At 49.8% G+C, this 19,401-nt stretch overlaps 1 protein-coding gene and 2 non-coding genes across 5 annotated transcripts in view; 2 read left to right on the top strand and 1 right to left on the bottom strand.

The window, feature by feature from the left end:
• The window catches only part of CDH3 (cadherin 3), a 77,066-nt gene extending 75,743 nt beyond the window's left edge, over window positions 1–1,323 (bottom strand). For 2 of the 3 annotated variants that reach the window (XM_054669492.2, XM_016930062.4), the window contains exons 1-2: window positions 739–879; window positions 413–527 (exon numbers count right to left, since the gene is read on the bottom strand). In XM_054669492.2, coding sequence (XP_054525467.1) covers window positions 413–527; window positions 739–783 — 160 coding nt within the window. In that variant the 5' untranslated portion in view covers window positions 784–879. Of the gene's footprint in view, window positions 1–412; window positions 528–738 lie in introns of all 3 variants that reach the window. The other variant, XM_001168050.7, reaches the window with a different exon arrangement.
• Window positions 1,324–15,370: 14,047 nt separating this feature from the next.
• LOC112205974 (small nucleolar RNA U109) lies at window positions 15,371–15,488 on the top strand. The gene has a single exon (XR_002940105.1). It is a non-coding gene; the product is annotated as a small nucleolar RNA U109 (small nucleolar RNA).
• A 500-nt stretch (window positions 15,489–15,988) lies between these two features.
• On the top strand, window positions 15,989–16,120 carry LOC112205973 (small nucleolar RNA U109). Its single transcript, XR_002940104.1, has one exon. It is a non-coding gene; the product is annotated as a small nucleolar RNA U109 (small nucleolar RNA).
• The last annotated feature ends 3,281 nt before the right edge of the window (window positions 16,121–19,401 follow it).

Here is a 19,401-nt window from a genome sequence, read left to right as displayed (position 1 = left end):
CAAAGGGGGCCCGAGAGGGGCGAAGGGGGCTGCCCGGGGCACGGCTCATCCCCACACCTGCGCGGGGGTTGGGGGAAGAATGTGGCCGGCGCATTCCTCTGCTGGGGCCAGCGGGGGAGAACTTCCCACGTCGAGACTGGGTGAGGGGCTCAGCCATCCGGCATCTCGGAGGAGGGGGTCAAGGTAAGCAGTGGCTACCGGACAAGGGGCTGGATGTCATAGGCGCTCTGCTGCCCAGCCTTCTCCGTCAGCCACCACCCCCAATCCCAGCCCCCGAGGCGCGTTCTGCGCCTCCCCGGGAACTGAGGTGGCGCCAGGAGTTCCTTGCCCCGGCCCGAACACCCCTCGCGCGGTCCACACCAGAATGGTCACGTGCGGCCCCTACCCCGCGGTTCCACCCTGAGGATCTTACCTTTCCCCAGCGCCTGGCCGGGCTCCTGCTCCGCGCCTCCCGCCTCCAAGGTCACTTCAGCCTCCCTGAAGACCGCCCGGCACGGCTCGGAGGCCGCGCACTGCAGCCAGCAAACCTGCGCCCGAGGGCAGAGAGTGAAGGAGGCTGGGTCCAGGCGTGCCCGGCCCTGCACTCCCCACACTGCAGGGTCCTCACGGGCCTTCCGGGACTCCCTTGGCCCCAGGGAGCGCAGCCCCGCGCTCTCCCCGACGCCACTGCCCCATGCGGACCCCGCCCGCCCCCCAGGGAGCGGTCCCGGTCGGGGCCAGGGCGAGGCTGTGGAGTACCTGGAGAAGGAGGAGAGACGCGAGAGGTCCACGAGGGAGCCCCATGGCTGCAGAGAGAAGGGTGAGGCAGCTGCCGCGACGGCGGGCCGGTGCTCCGCTCAGCTCTTGCCCCTTTGAGCACCGCAGCCCCCGGGAGCCAGCGGGAGGAGGCCAGGTGAGCGCAGGTGGGTGCTGATTGGTCCAGCGCCACGAGGTCCCGCCCCCTCGCAGGTGGGACCGATGCGGGTGCGGTTGAGGCCCCAGCGAACCCCTCCTGGCCTCCCGGATGCCCTCCTGTGCTCTCCTGGCTTTTCTGGAGCTGTTCTCTGCAAGGACTCAGCCTCTGTCTCGCAGTTCTGGGTTAGAGGAGAAAAGAACACCCAGTGCACTCCTCAGCCTCCTCAGTACGGGAAGAGAAATGTTTCCTTGCCTTGCGGCTGCAGCGGAAAAAAGTGGAGACACATCTGAAGTCGACTGAAAACGGAGGCTCCGCATTCATTATCCCCCGGAGGCGCTGTTATCCCAAAGCTTTGAAGCAGGCCCGTGCGTCCTCCCACACGCGGCTACAGCGGGGCCGCCCAAGCCTCTTTCTCCACCTCCCGTGCCAGCCCGCCGGGGAGGATCCTCCGGGGTATAAAACTAGCAGGTCCCGAAGGACCGCGTTTCTGAATTGGATACAACTTCCTCTTTTTTCTTTTTTTTTTTTTTTTTTGGAGACAGGGTCTCGCTCTGTCGCCCAGGAGTGCAGTAGCGCGATCTCGGCTCACTACAGCCTCGACCTCCTGGGCTGAAGCGATTCTCCTCCCTCAGCTCCCGCTGAGACTACAGGCTTGCGCCACCACACCCGGCTAATTTTTAAAAATTTTTTGTAGCGATGTGGTGGGGCGGGGGGAGGGTGGAGGGTCACCCTATGTTGCCCAAGCTGGTCTCGAACTTGTGGACTCAAGCGATCCTCCGCCTCCCAGAGTGCTCAGGTTACAGGCGTGAGCCGCCACACCCGGACCGCTTCTTCCATTTCACAGCTAAACAAAGGGAAGCTAGTCGAGAAAGTCCCAGAGTTTGGAAGCTGTAGTGGTGCCAAAGGGTGCGAGCTAAGAGGGTTGTTATTAGTCTCATAATCTCCAGCACCCCTACCCCCCATATAAATAACACTTTCTCAACTTTCTGTAAAATGTAAATAAAGACAATTTTTAAAACGCAGAGGTTTTGAAATTGGTCTGAAATACTGTATATAATCTGGGTAAAAAACTGCTTGCTGCGCAAAGCAGCCTCCAGAGAGTCTCCCTTGGAAAACAGCTCTCCCACACCCTTCCTAGGAGATAAACGCCAGACCTGGGATTCGTTCTTCTACGTTACTCTCATTCCACTACGTTAGACACGAAGTGCTTTCCTCTTGCTGCACACAAGTGGGCTCTGGCCATAAAAACGGTCCTGAGTCTCAATCACTACCCCACAAGCCCTTCCCCACGGAGCTGAGATTTCACGGTCAGTCTCTCTCGCCTGTCCCCTCACTCCTCCTTCACCTTCTGCTGCTGCCTTGAGAAGCCCTGGATGCCACCTCCTGGTCCTTCTCCCTCCCCGTCCCCAGCTCAGATTTAGGGGTTTGAGGAACGGACTGGAGACTGGAGAGGTTTTTTTGTTTTGTTTGTTTTTTTGAGATGGGGTCTCACTGTCGTCCAGTACGGTGGCGTCATCTCTGCTCACTGCAACCTCCGCCTCCCAGGTTCAAGCGACTCTCCTGCCTCAGCCTCCCGAGTAGCTGGGACTACAGGCGCCCACTACCACACCAGGCTAATTTTTGTATTTTTAGTAGAGACGGGATTTCGCTATATTGGCCAGGCTGGTCTCGAACTCCCGACCTCAAGTGATCCGCTTCCCTTGGCCTCCTAAAGTGCTGGGATTACAGGCGTGAGAAACGGGGCCCAGCCTGGAGTTTTAAATGACAGATTCTTTGACCTTCCAGGGCTAACCTGGTAATCTATCCGTCCTCCTCCCCGCCAGGCCTGTGGCTAAGCCATGGATTGCTTGCGTTGCGAGGGTGGGGGTCTTGCTCTCTCAGGCCTAGCATGGGCCCTTAAGGCCGGCCCCACCTGGGTTCAAATCCAGGTCCCACCCCTTAGTAGCGCTGAAGCCTCGGGGAAGTAAAATAAACCCCTTGGGCCTCAGTTCTGCATCTGTCAAATGGGGCTGTTATGATCTTAGTATTTTACCCTCTCATAGATGAGTATTAAATAAATTAGAAGGTTCAAAACGCTAAACATCATATCCGGCACACAGCAAGTGCCCAAATGCTGCCTGGTATTATTGCTCTCAGATGTCTGGCGAGCCGTCTCTCTTTCTAGCACCCCCACATCCCCTGAATTAAGAGAATGAGAAGCGTTGTAATCCTCCAATTTCATGGCTGAGGGTACAACGAGCAACTGGCATCTGGTATCTCGGGAGCATTCCCTTAGCCGGCGGGTGAGCCCAGCAGCTGGGGCTGGGACTGAGGCTGGGGGTGGACCACGCGGTTGGGAAAGCCTGGGGCTGCTCGCTGAGCTCCGCGCCCTCCCGGCCTGGATCTCCCGCAGGGCGCTTTTTATGCCCGAGGGGAGGTCAGGTCTACGCGCACCCGCGCGGCGCAATGGAGTGGGCCCCCGGCGGGACAGGGTGGCCAGGCCTACGCTCGCCTCGCAGGTTCCCCCGCGCCCGCCCGGAGCCAGACGAAGCCGTTAGGCGGACGGTTAAACACAAACGAGCCTCGGGATGCAGGCCCTAATTAAGTAAACACCCGGCTGGAGGGCTGTTGAGCGCGCTCATTTCCGCCTCCTTCTCGGGCACTCAGCATTCCGGACGGGGGCGGAGAGAGGAGCGGAGATTGGAGAGTCGGCTCTTCTGCCTGCGACGCGGACCGCACCGCTGCCTTCCCCTTAGCTCCCCTTGTCGGTCATTCACTCATTCATTCATTTCAAAAACATTTGCTGACAGCCGGCGATGTGCCAACCACTTAAGATACAACAGTGAACAAACATCCCTGCGCCTTCGGACTTGCCATCCAGAGTGTGGAGGGTAGAGGAAAGTGAAAAAATACGTGGAAATATAATATGTTAGATGGTAACATGTACTGTGTACAAGAACAAGGACAGGGGGGCCCGGCGCAGTGGGCAGTGGTTCACGCCTGTAATCCCATTTAGGAGGCTGAAGTGGGTGGATGAGCCCAGGAGTTTGACACCAGCCTGGGCAACACAGCGAGACCCCTGTCTCTACAAAAAATACAAAAAAAAAATTAGCCAGGCTTGCTGGCACAGGCCTGTAGTCCCAGCTACTCAGAAGGCTAAGGCGGGAGGATAGCTTGAGCCCAGGAGGTTGAGGCTGCAGTGAACTATGATCACACCACTGCACTCCAGCCTGCTTTATTTTTTGAGGAAACACCATACTGTTTTCCATAGCAACTGCACTTTTTTTTTTTTTTTTGAGACATCTCGCTGCCATGCCCAGGCTGGAGTGCAGTGGCGCGATCTCGGCTCACTGCAGCCTCTGCCTCCTGGGTTCAGGCGATTCTCCTGCCTCAGCCTCTCAGTAGCTGGGACTACAGGTGCGCACCACCATGCCCGGCTAATTTTTGTATTTTTAGTAAAGACCGGGTTTCACCATGTTGGCCAGGCTGGTCTAGAACTCCTGACCTCAAGTGATCCGCCTGCCTCAGCCTCCCAAAGTGCTGGGATTACAGGCGTGAGCCACCTCGCCTGGCTGCGACTGCATCATTTTACATTCCCAACAGCACAAAGTGAGACCCTAGCTCAAAAAAGGGGGGAGGGGGTGGATTGGGATTGGATTTGGAAATGGGAAATAAAGTGATTCACAAGGTGTGCCAGTCAGGGTCTACCAGGAAACAGAATCGAACTCAGGAGGTTCAAGTCTTTTCTTTTTTTTTTTTTGAGACGAGGTCTTGCTCTTGTTGCCCAGGCGGAGTGCAATGGCGAGATCTCGGCTCGCTGCAACCTCCGCCTCACGGGTTCAAGCGATTCTCTTGCCTCAGCCTCCCGAGTAGCTGGGACTACAGGCGCCTGCCACCATCCCCAGCTAATTTTTGTATTTTTAGTAGAGGCGGGGTTTCACCATGTTGGCCGGGCTGATCTCAAACTCCTGACCTCAGGCAATCCGCCCGCCTCGACCTCCCAAAGTGCTGGGATTACAGGCGTTAGAGACTGCGCCCAGCCGGGAGGTTCAAGTCTTAAGGAAGGGACGAGAGAAATGGGCAGGGTTCAGGGAGCCCAGACAACAGGGGTGTTGAGGCACCAGAGAGACAAACAAGAGCTGGAAGGCATGACTACTTTGAGAACCGAAGGTCAGAGAGGAAATCATGTTATTGGAAGTCCGTGGATAAGGGGACAGGGAAGTGTGGGATCCATTCCCAAATGCAGCTGTGATCGAGGAAGGCACAGCCACTGCCCAGAGCAGAGCAGAGAAAGTGCAGGGAAAAAAATACCCCAGCATCTCTCCCCTCTTGCCTTTCATCTCCTGGTGGCACCTCCCGTTCACCAAACCCACTCAGAAGCCTGAGGCAAGAAAGCCCAGGTTGCTTTCTAGAGGGGTCATTCTCCCCAGGCTCAGGACAGGGCACAGAAGGGCAGAAAATGATGGGAACTCGGAGAGCAAACAAGAAAGCCCAAAGGCCTTACTCATAAAGTGGCATTAGAACAAAGACTTGAAGGAAGTGAAGGAACCATGCTTTGGAAAGAGCATTCCAGGCAGAGAAAACAGGGCAGAGGCCCCGAGGCAGTAGATTACTTGGAACAGCAAGAAAGCCAGTGTGGCTGGAGTAGAGAGAGCAAGTAGGAAGTGAGTCAGAGTATGGGAGGGCCAGGATCACACCTTGTAGAGCATGTAGGCCATTGTAAGAACTTTGGCCCCTACTTGGGGAACCAGGGGAGGCAGCCACTGTTGGTTTTGAGCAGAGGAATGATGTTGAGAAAATTATAAGGGACAAGGGAAGCAGGGAGGCTGGTGGGGGCTCCATTGCAGTTATCCAGGCAAAAGATGAAATGGCTTGGTTCAGGTTGGTCATTATGGAGTGGGTCTGAAACAGTCAGACTTTTTTTTTTTTTTTTTTTTGAGACAGGGTCTTGCTGTCACCCCAGCAGGGGTGCAGTGCAGTGGCATGATCACAGCTCACTGCAGCCTCAACCTGTCAGGCTCAAGTGCGATCCTCCCACCTCACCCTCCCAAGTAGTTGGAAATAAAGGTGTGTGCCATCACGCCTGACTAATTTTTTTTTTTTTTTTTTTTGAGATGGAGTCTCGCTGTGTCACCCAGGCTAGGGCGCAGTGGTGCGATCTGGGATCACTGCAACCTCCGCCTCCCAGGTTCAAGCGATTCTCCTGCCTCAGCCTCCTGAGTAGCTGGGGCCACAGGCGGGTGCCACCATGCCCAGCTAATTTTTGTATTTTTAATGGAGATGGGGTTTTGCCATGTTGGCCAGGCTGGTCTTGAACTCCTGACCTCAGGTGATCTGCCCACCTCGACCTCCCAAAGTGCTGGGATTACAGGCATAAGCCACTGCACCTGGCCTAATTTTTTAATTTTCTAATTTTTTTTTTTTTTTTTTTTTTTGTAGAGACAGCATCTCCCTATGGCCCAGGCTGGTCTCTAACTCCTGGGCTCAAGCGATCTTCCTGCCTCAGTCTCCCAAAGTGTTGGGATTACAGACATGAACCACCATGCCTGGCAGAAGATTTTTTAAAACCCAGAAAGTAACAAGCATTGGTGAGGATGTGGAGAAATTAGGATCCTTGTGTGCTGTTGGTGGGAATGTAAAATGGTGCAGTCGCTATGGAAAACAGTATGGTAGTTCCTTAAGAAAAAAAAAATAGAATTACCATATGATCCAGCAATTCCATGTCTGGGTATATACTCAAAAAAAGTGAAAGCAGGGGCCAGGCACGGTGGCTCAACGTCTGTAATCCTAGCACTTTGGGAGGCCGAGGCAGGTGGATCGCTTGAGGTCAGGAGTTTGAGACCAGCCTGGGCAACATGGCAAAACGCCGTCTCTACTAAAAATACAAAAATTAGTTGGGCGTAATGGTGCACGTCTGTTATTCCAGCTACTTGGGAGGCTGAGGTGGAAGAATTGCTCGAACCCAGGAGGCAGAGGTTGCAGTGAGCCGAGATTGCGCCATTGCACTCCAGCCTGGGTGACAGAGTGAAACTTCATCTCAAAAAAAAAAAAAAAAAGCAGGACTTGAAGAGATGTTTGTACACCCATGTTCATAGCAGCATTATTCATAATAGTCAAAAGGTAGGACCAATCCAAGCACCCACTGATAGATGAATGGATAAACAAAATGTTTAACAGGTACACAGTTTCGGTTTTGCAGGATGAAAAGAGTTCAATGGATGGTGGCAATGGTTGCACGATAGGAACGCAGTTAATACCACTGAAGAATACACTAAAAAATGGTTAAGATGGTAAATTTTATGTTATGTGTATTTTACCACTTTTTTTTAATTTACTAAAAAAATTAAAAAACCCGTGATCAGATTCTGGGTATATTTTGAAGTATTGTCAACAAAATTGGCCAAAAGATTGGATGTGGAGTATGAGAGGCAGAGCAGGTCAAGAATGACTCCAGGGTTTTTGGCCTGGCCCGAGCAATCAGCAGGATGACAATACCATTTCCTTTTTTGAGACAGAGTCTTATTCTGTTGCCCAGGCTGGAGTGCAGTGGCACAATCACAGATCACTGCAGCCTTGATCTCCCAGGCTCAAGAAATCCTCGTTTCAGCCTCCCAAATAGCTGGGACTATAGGTGCATACCACTATGCCCAGCTAGTTTTTTATTTTTATTTTTAGTAGAGATGAGGTCTTGCTATGTTGCCCAGGCTAGTCTTGAATTCCAGCCAGGAGGATCACTCAAGTGATCCTCCCTCCTCCACCTCCCAAAGTGCTGGGATTACAGGTATGAGCCACCACACCCAGCCAGACAACGCCATTTCTGAAATAGGGAAGGGAAGTATAGTGGACACTGTCAGGACCCTGCTTGGACTCCCTGGGATCACTTTTCCAGTTTTTGAACTCCCCTCCCTTGGCGCTGTGTGCTGTTTAAAGAGCCTGGTGCCTCCCCCACCTCTCTGTTACTCCCTCTCTCTCCATGTGACACGTCCCCACTTTGCCTTCCACCATGATTGGAAGCTTCTGGAGGCCCTCAGCAGAAGCGAATGCCAGCACCATGCTTTCTGTACAGCTTGCAGAACCATGAGCCAAAATAAACCTCTTTTCTTTATAAATTACCCAGTCTCTGGTATTCCTTTACAGCAATGCAAATGGACCAACACAGGGTCAGAGGTCAGGGCTATCGGACTCTTACCTCTCCAGACTTCCCCACAGCACCCAAACTAAGACATGCCCATGGCCTGAAGTTAGGGTCCACAGACCTGAGTTGTGAATCGTGCCTCTGAAAATGACTGCCTGAGTGACCTGGTGTGAGTTCCTTGACCCCTCTAGGCCCCTCGGAGCTTTCCACTTGATGGGTGATGGTGAGATTATCCCAAACTGAACTCTTGGCCTTCCCCGACACACCTGCGCCTCCTGCACTCTTTCCTTCCAGAGGCTCAGGCCAAGCCATCTTCCACTTCGGCTCCCACTAGATCCCTGAGCTTTCCCAACATCAGGGGTGGGCCCGCCACAGGCCTTTGCACTTGCCGTTCCCTCTGCTTGGATCACTCTTCCCAGACATCCACCTGCCCCTCTCCCTCACCTCCTTCAGGTCTCTGCTCAGATGTGGCTCATCAGAGAGGCCTCCCCAAGCCCCCTGCAGAGACAGCACTCTCCCATCACTCTCTTTTCCCTTTACTCTGCTTTTTTTTTTTTTTTTTAAGCTTTGTAAAAGTTATCTTTGTAGAGCCGGGGTCTCACTGTTGCCCAGGCTGGTCTCCAACTCCTGGGATCAAGTGATCCTCTTGCCTCGGCCTCCCTAAGCAGTGGGATTACAGGTGTGAGCCCCACATCCAGCCTATATGTGTTCATAGCACTTATCATACTTTAATTTATTAGTATATATATGATTTTTTTTTGAGAGATGACCTATAGTAGAGATTAAGAGCATGGACTGGGCACAGTGGCTCATGTCTGTAATCCCAGCACTTTGGGAGGCTGAGGCGGGCAGATCGCTTGAGCTCAGGAGTTTGAGACCAGCCTGGGAAACATAGTGAAACCCTGTCTCTACTAAAAATACAAAAAATTAGCCAGGCATGGTAGTGTATGCCTGTAGTCCCATTTACTCGGGTGGCTGAGGTGGGAGAATCACTTGAACCCGGAGATTGCAGTGAGCCGAGATTGCACCACTGCACTCCAGCCTGGGCGACAGAGGGAGACTCTGCCTCAAAAAAAGAAAAGAAAAGAAAAAAAGATTAAGAGCATGGACTCTGGAGTCACACTGCCTGGCTTTGAATCCTGAATCCAGCTCTCCTTAGCTGTGAGACCTTGTGACTTTCAATCCCCTTGGAACTCAGTGTTCTAATCTGTAAAATGGGATAAGCATAATAACAACTTCCTCATAGGTCGTGAGTTAATATTTGTAAAGCACTTTAGGAGACAGTTTACATAAGAGTTTGTTAAATTGTACTCATTGTCTGTCTCCCTGCATTGAGTGTATCCTCTGCAAGAAGCAGGGGCTTTTGTCTCCTTTGTTTATTGCTGTATCTCCAGTGCATAGAATAGCCTGGCATAAAATAGATACTCAAATATGTATTGAATAACTGAAACCAACAAGTTGATCACTGTTAAGCATGTGGCAGGGTGCTAGATCCACAGTAGAGTCAAGATCAATGTTGGTTCCCTGACCCACCTCACAGAGCTGAGAGGAGATCCAATCAGCTAATATAAGGGAAAGTGTTTTGCAAAGTGTCATACAAGCCATGCAAGTCATAATAAAATGAACTATTACCATTTCCTGATTACTCACTGGATACCAGACTCTGTGCTAAATACTCTCATACACAAGCTCATTTTAATCCTCATAAATTTACAAGGTAATTCTTATTATTCCTATTTTACAGACAAAGTAACTGAAGTTAAGTCCCTTGCCCAAGGCCACATAGCCAGGGCAGAGGCAAAGCAACAGGCTAATCTAGTTCTCGCTCCCAAACTCATTGCCTGACTTAGTAGCCAAGCTGCTACCCATAAATATTTGCTGGAAGAATGATTTGGGGGAACAGGTCTTTTGTGTATTTGGAAGAATTCCACAATATTCAATCCTTTCTCTAAGAACGTTTCAAAATAAACACATTTGCCTTTGGTCAAGGTTAAATTCTGGGTCTTCCAAGAAACATTCAGAAAGAGCTTTTCTGCCCATTTTTGGTAGTAAACTTCCCAGAGCTTCACTCCCACGGAGCATACTTAAAGGGATGTGTCCCAAAGACAAGAGGGTGTTTTCCAGTCTTCCAGGAAGTGGCCTTAAAACCGGGTGAGGCTCTAATTCCTGGCACCTCACACCCCAGGGCTCTGCGAGAGGGATTCCACAATCTTACCTTTTTGCGTCTGTTCCTGACCTCCTCAGGACCCGTCTATTTGCCTTGTGACATCACCGGCCAGCTCTTCCTATTTATCACTTCTGAATCCTTAAAGATGCTGAGGCAGCCTGCCCAGGTCGAGAAACCTGGGCTGCATACCTTCCCTTTCCCTGAATCTTGGGTGGGGCTGTGCTGCCTTCAGCACTGGGGAATTTTTGCCAAGGCCTGAGCTGTCAGTTTCCAGAGAACAGAAGCCAAGCGTTTGTGTACGTGTGTACACTGAGGGCAAGGAGTCGATTAGTCAATAAGCACTCATGACGCCCCGGGTCCCGCTGCAGTGGTTGGTTAAGGTCTAGAAACTCTGAGAACTTTAGGACCAAAAAGGACCTTAAAGAAAATAATAATGATAATAATAATAATAACAAAATATACGAATCTGCTCTCAGAGCCATTCTTCATCCTTCCCCTAAAAGGCAGGGGTGACCCCTGCAGACTGCTTCCCAGGCTCCCTTGAAAGATGACATCCTTCTGGATTCAGCTGATGGAGGCACTACTGGGAGGGCAGGAGGCAGGACAAACAAAAGAGCCAGAGAGCTTGCTCAACAGTGCCTAAGAAGTGGCTGTGTCTTGTCTGCAGATCCAGCTTGGCTGTGGGTCTCCCAGGTGACCCCAGACTCTAGGCTCCAGTGATACCACCTTTCCCTTTCTTCGTTTTTTTTTTTTGAGACGGAGTCTCACTCTGTTGCCCAGGCTGGATGGAGTGCAGTAGCGCGATCTCGGCTCACTGCAAGCTCCGCCTCCCGGGTTCACACCATTCTCCTGCCTCAGCCTCCTGAGTAGCTGGGACTACAGGCGCCCACCACCACGCCCGGCTAATTTTTTGTATTTTTAGTAGAGACAAGGTTTCACCGTGTCAGCCAGGATGGTCTCGATCTCCTGACCTCGTGATCCACCCGCCTCGGCCTCCCAAAGTGCTGGGATTACAGGCGTGAGCCACCGCACCCGGCCTTTTTTTTTTTTTCTTTTTTTTTTTTAAGACACCGTCTCGCTCTGTCACCCAGGCTGGAGTGCAGTGGCGCAATCTCGGCTCACTGCAACCTCCGCCTCCGGGTTCAAGCGATTCTCCTGCATCAGCCTCCTGAGGAGCTGGGACTACAGGCGCGTGCCACCACACCCAACTAATTTTTGTATTTTTAGGGTTTTACCATATTGGCCAGGCTGGTCTCGAGCTCCTGACCTCGTGATCCACCTGCCTCAGCCTCCCAAAGTGCTGGGATTACAGGCGTGAATCACTGCGCCTGGTCACCTTTCCCTTTCTTCCTTTTGCTAAGGGGTAGCAGACTTCATGCTGTCTAATCTCTGTGTTGCATCACCATTGCCGTTTGTCTTCTCATCCTCTCCATTACCTCTTTTTTTTTTTTTTTTCTGAGATAGGGTGTCACTCTGTTGTCCAGGCTGGAGTGCAGTGCTGTCATCACAGCTCACTGCAGCCTCAACCTCTTGGCCTCAAGCAATCCTCCCACCTCAGTCTCCCAAGTAGCTAGGACTACAAGTGCACGCCACCATGCCTGGCTAATTTTTATTTGTTGTAGAGATGGGGTCTCCCTAGGTTACCCAGGCTCCTCTGGTTTAAATACTCACAGTGGTTTTTGTCTTCCTGATTGGACCCTGACTGATAGAATAGTTAAAACTTACACAGTACTTACTACATGCCAGACACTGTTCTAAGCGCATGATGGAAGTTAGCTTATTTAATTCTACCATCAGGGGAATGATTACACATTACAGATGAGAAAGCTGAGGCACAGAGAGTTTGATCTAGCCCAGCAAGATCCCATATCTGGATCCATATCAAAAGTTGCCCAGGAAGGCCAGGTGCAGTGGCTCACACCTGTAATACCAGCTCTTCAGGAGGCCGAGGCTGGCAGACTACTTGAAGTCAGGAGTTCGAGACCAGCCTGGCCAACATGGAGAAACCCAAAAATTAGCCAGGTATGGTGGCATGAGCCTGTAGTCCTAGATACTTGGGAGGTTGAGGCAGGAGAATCGCCCAAACCCAGGAGACGGAGGTTGCCATGAGCCGAGACAGTGTCACTGCACTCCAGCCTGGGCGACAGAGCAAGACTGTCTCAGAAAAAAATAAAAATAAAAATAAAATAAAATAAAAATAGAGGAAGTGATGGATGCCATCCTATCCCCCCTGAATCAGACTCTTCCAATCTATTGGGCCCAGCAATCTGGAGATGTAATAAGCTCTCCAGGTGATTTTGATGCAGTTAACCCAACACCTTTCCATGAACTGGTACTATCTGAGAAAGCGTAACTTCGTTTTGGTGATGAGCACACCAAGATTTAGATCAGTAATGTGACCTGCCCATGGGTGCACAGCAAACTCAGTGGCAGACAAAAAACAGGGACAAGGACAGCACTTTCTGCTTCCCCCACCACTTTCTCGTTCAAGGTCAAATGTCTGCTTCTGATGTTTGGACTTGCTTCTCCTTCAAGCCATCTGAACCCACTTTCTTATGATAAATATTTTGGAAAATTTAGTATATCAACAGATGTATATGCAGGATTGCTGAGTGGCTGATCAGTGTTTGGGAAAAAGAGAAGGGAGGCAGTTTAATTCACTTAATATCTTATTTTCCAGCTGTTCTGAGTAACTTTAGAGAGCTTGTTAACTCTTCCACATACTACCTTCCCCTTATTAATTCATTAAGACTGTGGTCAGGCCAAGAATCAGGCCAAGAATCAATCAATCTATCTATCTATCTATCTATTTTTTTTTTTTTGAGACGGAGTCTCGCTCTGTCGCTCAGGCTGGAGTGCAGTGGCGGGATCTCTGCTCACTGCAAGCTCCACCTCCTGGGTTCACGCCATTCTCCTGCCTCAGCCTCCTGAGTAGCTGGGATTACAGGCACCTGCCACCACACCTGGCTAATTTTTTGTATTTTTAGTAGAGACGGGGTTTCACCGTGTTAGCCAGGATGGTCTCGATCTCTTGACCTCGTGATCTGCCCGCCTTGGCCTCCCAAAGTGCTGGGATTACAGGCGTGAGCCACCGTGCCCGGCCAATAATCTACATTTTTTAACTGAGGCCCAAAGTCATGTGACAATTTGAGAAACTAGAATCAAAATCCAAAACGCCCAGAATCTGAACGCACTTCCGCAAAATGTCAGCTCCATAAGAATTGGATTTTTGTGTTGTGGTGCACATTTGTGATCCCAGCTACTCAGGAAGCTGAGGTGGGAGGATTGCTTGAATCTGGGAGGTGAAGGCCGCAATGAGCCTTGATCATGCCACTGCACTCTAGCCTGGATGATGGAGTAAGACCCTGTCTCAAAAAAAAAAAAAAAAAAAGGCTGGGTGCGGTGCTCATGCCTGTAATATCAGCACTTTGGGAGGCCAAGGCAGGTGGATCACTTGAGGTCAGGAGTTGGAGACCAGCCTGGCCAACATGGTGAAACCCCATCTCCACTAAAAACACAAAAATTAGCTGGCCATGGTGGTGCACGCGTGTGATCCCAGCTACTCAGGAGGCTGAGGCAGGAGAATTGCTTGAACCAGGAAGGCGGAGTTTCCAGCGAGCCAAGATGTTGCCATTGTACTCCAGCCTGGGCGACAAAAGCGAAACTCCAACTCAAAAAAATAATAATAATAACGGCTGGGCGCGGTGGCTCATGCCAGTAATCCCAGCACTCTGGGAGGCTGAGGCGGGCAGATCACCTGAGGTCAAGAGCTCAAGGCCAGCCTGGCCAACATGGTGAAACCTCCTCTCTATTAAAAATACAAAAATTAACTGGGCGTGGTGGTGTGTGCCTGTAATCCCAGCTACTCAGGAGGCTGAAGCAAGAGAATCTCTTGAACCCGGGAGGCAGAGGTTGCAGTGAGCCGCAAATGATTGTGCCATTGCACTCCAGCCTGGGCAATAGAGCGAGACTCCATTTCAAAAATAAATAAAGAAATAAAAATAATATCTAGGCACAGTGACTCACGCCTGTAATCTCAGCACTCTGGGAGGCTGAGGCGAGCGGATCACCTGAGGTCAGGAGTTCGAGACCAGCCTGGCCAACGTGGTAAAACCCCGTCTCTACTAAAAATACAAAAATTAGCTGGGCATGGAGGCAGGTGCCTGTAATCCCAGCTACTCGGGAGGCTGAGACAGGAGAATTGCTTGAACTCGGAGGCAGAGGTTGCAGTGAGCCGAGATTGCACCATTGCATTCCAACCTGGGCGACAAGAGTGAAACTCTGTCTCAAAATAATAATAATGATAAGTAAAGAATAATTGCCTCTTGTGAAAAAAGTAGTACATAAATGCACAAAGTATGTAATAAGTAGTATTTTCCAAAAGAAAGCCTGTTAATGTCACCTTCTCTGAATAAAAACCCTTTAATGGTTTCCCATTCTCTGAAATAAAAGCTCTTAACAAAGTCTTCAGGGGCTGTCTGGTCTGGCCCCTGACTACTCTCCCGCCCACATTGCGGACTGGAAGGAAGTGGCACCATCTAGGCTCACTGCAACCTCTACTCCCACCAACCCTCCAGCCCCCCTGGGCTCAATCAGTCCTCCTACCTCAGCCTCCCAAGTAGCTGAAACCACAGGTACACACCACCATGCCCTGTTAATTTTTGTACTTTTTGTAGAAATGGGGTTTTGCCATGTTGCCCAGGCTGGTCTCGAACTCCTGGGCTCAAGTGATCCTCCTGCCTTGGCCTCCCAAAGTGCTGGGATTCCAGATATTCGAACCATTGTGCCCAACCAGAGCCCAATATTTTATGTTCTTGTAGGACTGAATATACTAGCTCTTGTCATTGTTTAAATTGTCCATTTATGTGTAGACAACTTGGCTAATTATCCACATTTAATTTTAATCTTTGGTTAAATTATATCTCCTCGCTAGCCTGTGAACCATATGAGGACAGAGAGTGTTTAAGCTCATGGTTAGATCCCCAGGATTCAAAATAGCAAATAATAGGTGCTCAATAAATACTTATTGAATGAATGAATGGAGAATAGACACCAAAACCACATTTCCAGGTGATGAAATTATGAGTAATTTTGTCCTCTCTCTCTCTGCGGCATATCTGTATCTTTTTTTCCTATTCGTTTTCTACTAAAAAAAGTGTGCTAACTGTGAGTTAAAAACTAGTCTTTTGTGGACTAGTGTGGAACTGTCTACTCCTCATTCCTGTGGAAGCAGGAATACATTCATAACATGCTCCATTAAAAAAGGAGTTCTAGGCCAGGCAGAGTGCCTAATGCCTGGAATCCCAGCACTTTGGGAGGCCGAGGCAGGAGGATGGCTTGAGGCCAGGAGTTCAACACCAGTTTGGGCAACATAATGAGCCCCCTGTCTCTATGAAAAAATAAAAATAAATTAATAAATAAAAATTAGCCAGTCATGGTGGCACACACTTATAGTCCCAGGTACTCAGGAGGCTGAGGATCGCTTGAGCCCGGCAGGTTGAGGCTGCAGTGGGCTGTGATTGTGCCACTGCACTGCAGCCTGGGCAACCCAGCAAGACCCTGTCTCAAAAAAAAAAAAAAAAAAAAAAAGGCCAGGTGTGGTGGCTCACGCCTGTAATCCCAGCACTTTGGGAGGGCAAGGCAGGTGGATCACCTGATGTCAGGAGTTTGAGACCAGCCTGACCAACATGGCGAAAGCCTGTCTCTACCAAAAATAAAAATTAGCCGGTTGTGGTGGTGGGCGCCTGTAATCCCAGCTACTCGGGAGGCTGAGGCAGGAGAATCACTTGAACCCGGGAGCCAGAGGTTGCAGTGAGATGAGATCGCGCCATTGCACTCCAGCCTGGACGACAGAGCGAGACTTCATCTCAAAAAAAAAAAAGGATCCTCAGGGCTGCCAACCTTATAGTAGAAGTTGAGGTGGTAGTGGATTTCTCCTACACAAAAGACCAAGTAAACAAAAAGGAAAAAAAGTTTAAAGAAACAAAACACCAGTCTTATCTGAGTTCTAGTTTTCCAGGGTGTGATCCAGAACCTATGGATCAAAACCAGAAAGAACAACCAGAATCCAGCAGCAATTCAGCGTGAGGCACTAACAGTTCTCCTGCTTCCCAATACCCCCTACCCCACCTCTGCTCCCACCCAGGAATCTTCGTTTTGCAGGTCCCTGTAGCAGTCCTGGCTTTCACACCCTCATACACAATAGTTAAGGACACCAAAGCCCATTTGCCTGCCCTCTTTGATAAAACAGTGACAGCAAGACAAAACATCACCAGCAAAAGTCTTTAAAAATTTAAAGACCCTGATAAAGTCCTCCATTCCACACCTGCCAGGGAAGGAAATGGCCTCTGGCAAGTGCCTCTGTTGCTGCCCCCACTCCCACCTCCCAACACCTTTTCTACAAACATCCCCTTCTCAACTTGTCCTCAGCTGCCTGCTAGAGGGCACCAGATCCACTTGCCTGAGGAGCTGGAGGAAGGGGAAGCCCCCACGACCCCACTGTGTAGTCATGGGGATGAAACTAATGAGTTGATGTTCTTCAAGCATTTGGAGGATCAAAGCCTGAGATCTGAGGCCTTGGCGAGAACACAGCGCTTGCAGGCATGGGTGGGCACAAGCCAAGAGGCCCCCCGGATCACACAGGGCCAGGTGCTGTGCACACTCGGGTAGGGGCCGCTTGCCGACAGACAGGTGTGAGGGCTGGCGCAAGAAAGTCAGGTCCCTAAAGTGATACTACAGAAAAGGAAGAATTCTGAAACATTGTAATTAAATTAATACAGGAATTTGGGAAAGGAAGGGAAAGTAAAGGACAAGGAAGAAGAAAACAACAATCACTCATTATCTCTCCAGATCAAATTAACCTATGCTAGGAGTTTAGTTTATTTGCTCCTAGTCTTTTTTTTTTCTTTTTCTTTTTTCTTTTCTTTTTTTTTTCTTTCTTTTTTTTTTTTTTTGAGACAGAGTCTCGCTCTCTCGCCCAGGCTGGAGTGCAGTGGCATGATCTTGGCTCACTGCAACTTCTGCCTTACGGGTTCAAGCAATTCTCCAGCGTCAGCCTCCGGATTAGCTGGGATTACAGGCCTGTGCCACCATGCCCGGCTAATTTTTTGTATTTTTAATAGAGGTGGGTTTTCACTGTGTTAGCCAGGATGTTCTCGATCTCCTGACTTCGTGATCCGCCCGCCTCAGCCTCCCAAAGTGCTGGGATTACAGGCGTGAGCCACCGCGCCCGGCTGCTCCTATTAATTTTTATTTTTTGAAACAGAGTCTTGTTATGTCACCCAGACTGGAGCACAGTGGTGCAATCATGACTCACTGTAGCCTCCACCTGGGCTCAAGCCATCCTTCCATCCCAGCCTCTGGAGTAGCTGTGACTACAGGAGCACACCACCACACTCAGCTAATTTTTGTATTTTTTGTAGAAATGGGATTCCACCATGTCGCACAGGCTGGTCTTGAGCTCCTGGGCTCAAGCAATCTACCCACCTCAGCCTCCCAAAGTTCTGGGATTACTGGCATGAGCCACTGCACCCACTCCAAGCTGCTACTTTTTCCTGCAGATATTGACATGATATTTTTCTCCTTTAACCAGGTAATGTGGTGCATTACATGAATAGGGTTTCTGCAGTTGAAATGCCCTTGCATTCCTGGGATAATCAATTGCAATTATTTTCTACTGTGAGTTCCTTTTCTAGCCCCCTGTCTCAGTTTATGCCTTGGAGGGGCAAAGTTATTTCCGGTCTTGGCTCCTTGTCAAAAGCTCTAGTTTCTTAACCGGAATGTTATAGAAGCTTCCAGAAACTTGGTTTGCTCATTAGTGATGTGGTAGGAGTGGTCTCACTCATTGCTGAGGTGGAGACAATGAAGTGGGAACAAAAGGAAGTGAGGGAGGTCTTGCTCTCACGAGCCTGGATAGTTCTCACAGGAATTAATTAGTTCCCTAGAGAATGGGTTGCTATAAAGCCAGGATGCCCATCAGGTTCCCCCCCACCCCACAGGTGTCCATTTCCCCTTTGACATTCACCACATTGTAACACAGCGCAAAAGTTCTTGCCAGAGCCAGGGCCATGTCCTTGAATTTCTCAGCCGGCAGAACTGTGAGGTTAATAAATCTTTCATTATAAGTTACCCAGTCTCAGGGATTCTTTTATAGCAACACAAAGTGAACTAAAACAGTCAGCATTGAAAATAAATGAAGTACTGGCCGGGCACAGTGACTCATGCCTGTAATTCCAGCACTTTGGGAGACTGAGGTGGGTGAATCACTTGAGGTCGGGAGTTCAAGACCAGCCTGGCCAACATGATGAAATCCCGTCTCTACCAAAAATATAAAAAAAAATAGCCAGGTATGGTGGTGGGTGCCTATAATCCCAGCTACTTGGGAGGCTGAGGCAGGAGAATTGCTTGAACCCGGGAGGCAGAGGTTGCAGTGAGCTGAGATCGCGCCACTGCACTCCAGCCTGGGCGACAGAGCAAAACTCCATCTCAAAAAAGAAATGAAGTGCTGATACAAGCTGTGGATGAACCTTGAAAATATTATTTAAAGTGAAAGCCTGTCACAAAAGCCAGTCACAAAAAAATACAACTAATTGTTTTATTAGTCAACTAATACATCTAATAGTTTGCCTATGCTGGACATTTCATATAAATTAATACAATTAATCGTATTAATTTTTTTTTTGAGACAGAATTTCGCTCCTGTTCCCCAGGCTGGAGTGCAATGGCACAATCTAGGCTCACTGCAACCTCCACCTCCTGGGTTCAAGTAGTTCTCCTGCCTGAGCCTCCTGAGTAGCTGGGATTACAGGCACCCGCCACCACGACCAGCTAACTTTTTGTATTTTTAGTAGAGACGGGGTTTCACCGTGTTGGCCAGGCTGGTCTTGAACTCCTGACCTCAAGTGATCTGCCCACCTCAGCCTCCCAAAGTGCTGGGATTACAGGCATGAGCCATCGCACCCAGCCAGTTGTATTAATTGAAAATTGTGTTAATTTATATGAAATGTCCAGAATAGGCAAATCTATAGAGACAAAAAGCAGATTGGTGTTTGGCTGGTGCTGGGGAGTTTGGGAAGAAATGAGGCATGATTACAATGGGAATGAGGCTTCTTTTTAGGGTGATGAAAATGTCCTAAAATTGATTATGGTAATGGTTGTGTAAGTCTGTGAATATACAAAAAACACTGAGTTGTACACTTTAAATTGGGGAATTGTGTGGCAGATGAA

This window comes from Pan troglodytes, chromosome 18, assembly GCF_028858775.2.
Source record: "Pan troglodytes isolate AG18354 chromosome 18, NHGRI_mPanTro3-v2.0_pri, whole genome shotgun sequence".
Taxonomy (NCBI): domain Eukaryota; kingdom Metazoa; phylum Chordata; class Mammalia; order Primates; family Hominidae; genus Pan; species Pan troglodytes.
Note: the sequence above shows the minus strand (reverse complement) of the source record. Positions and strands in the feature narration are given on the sequence as shown.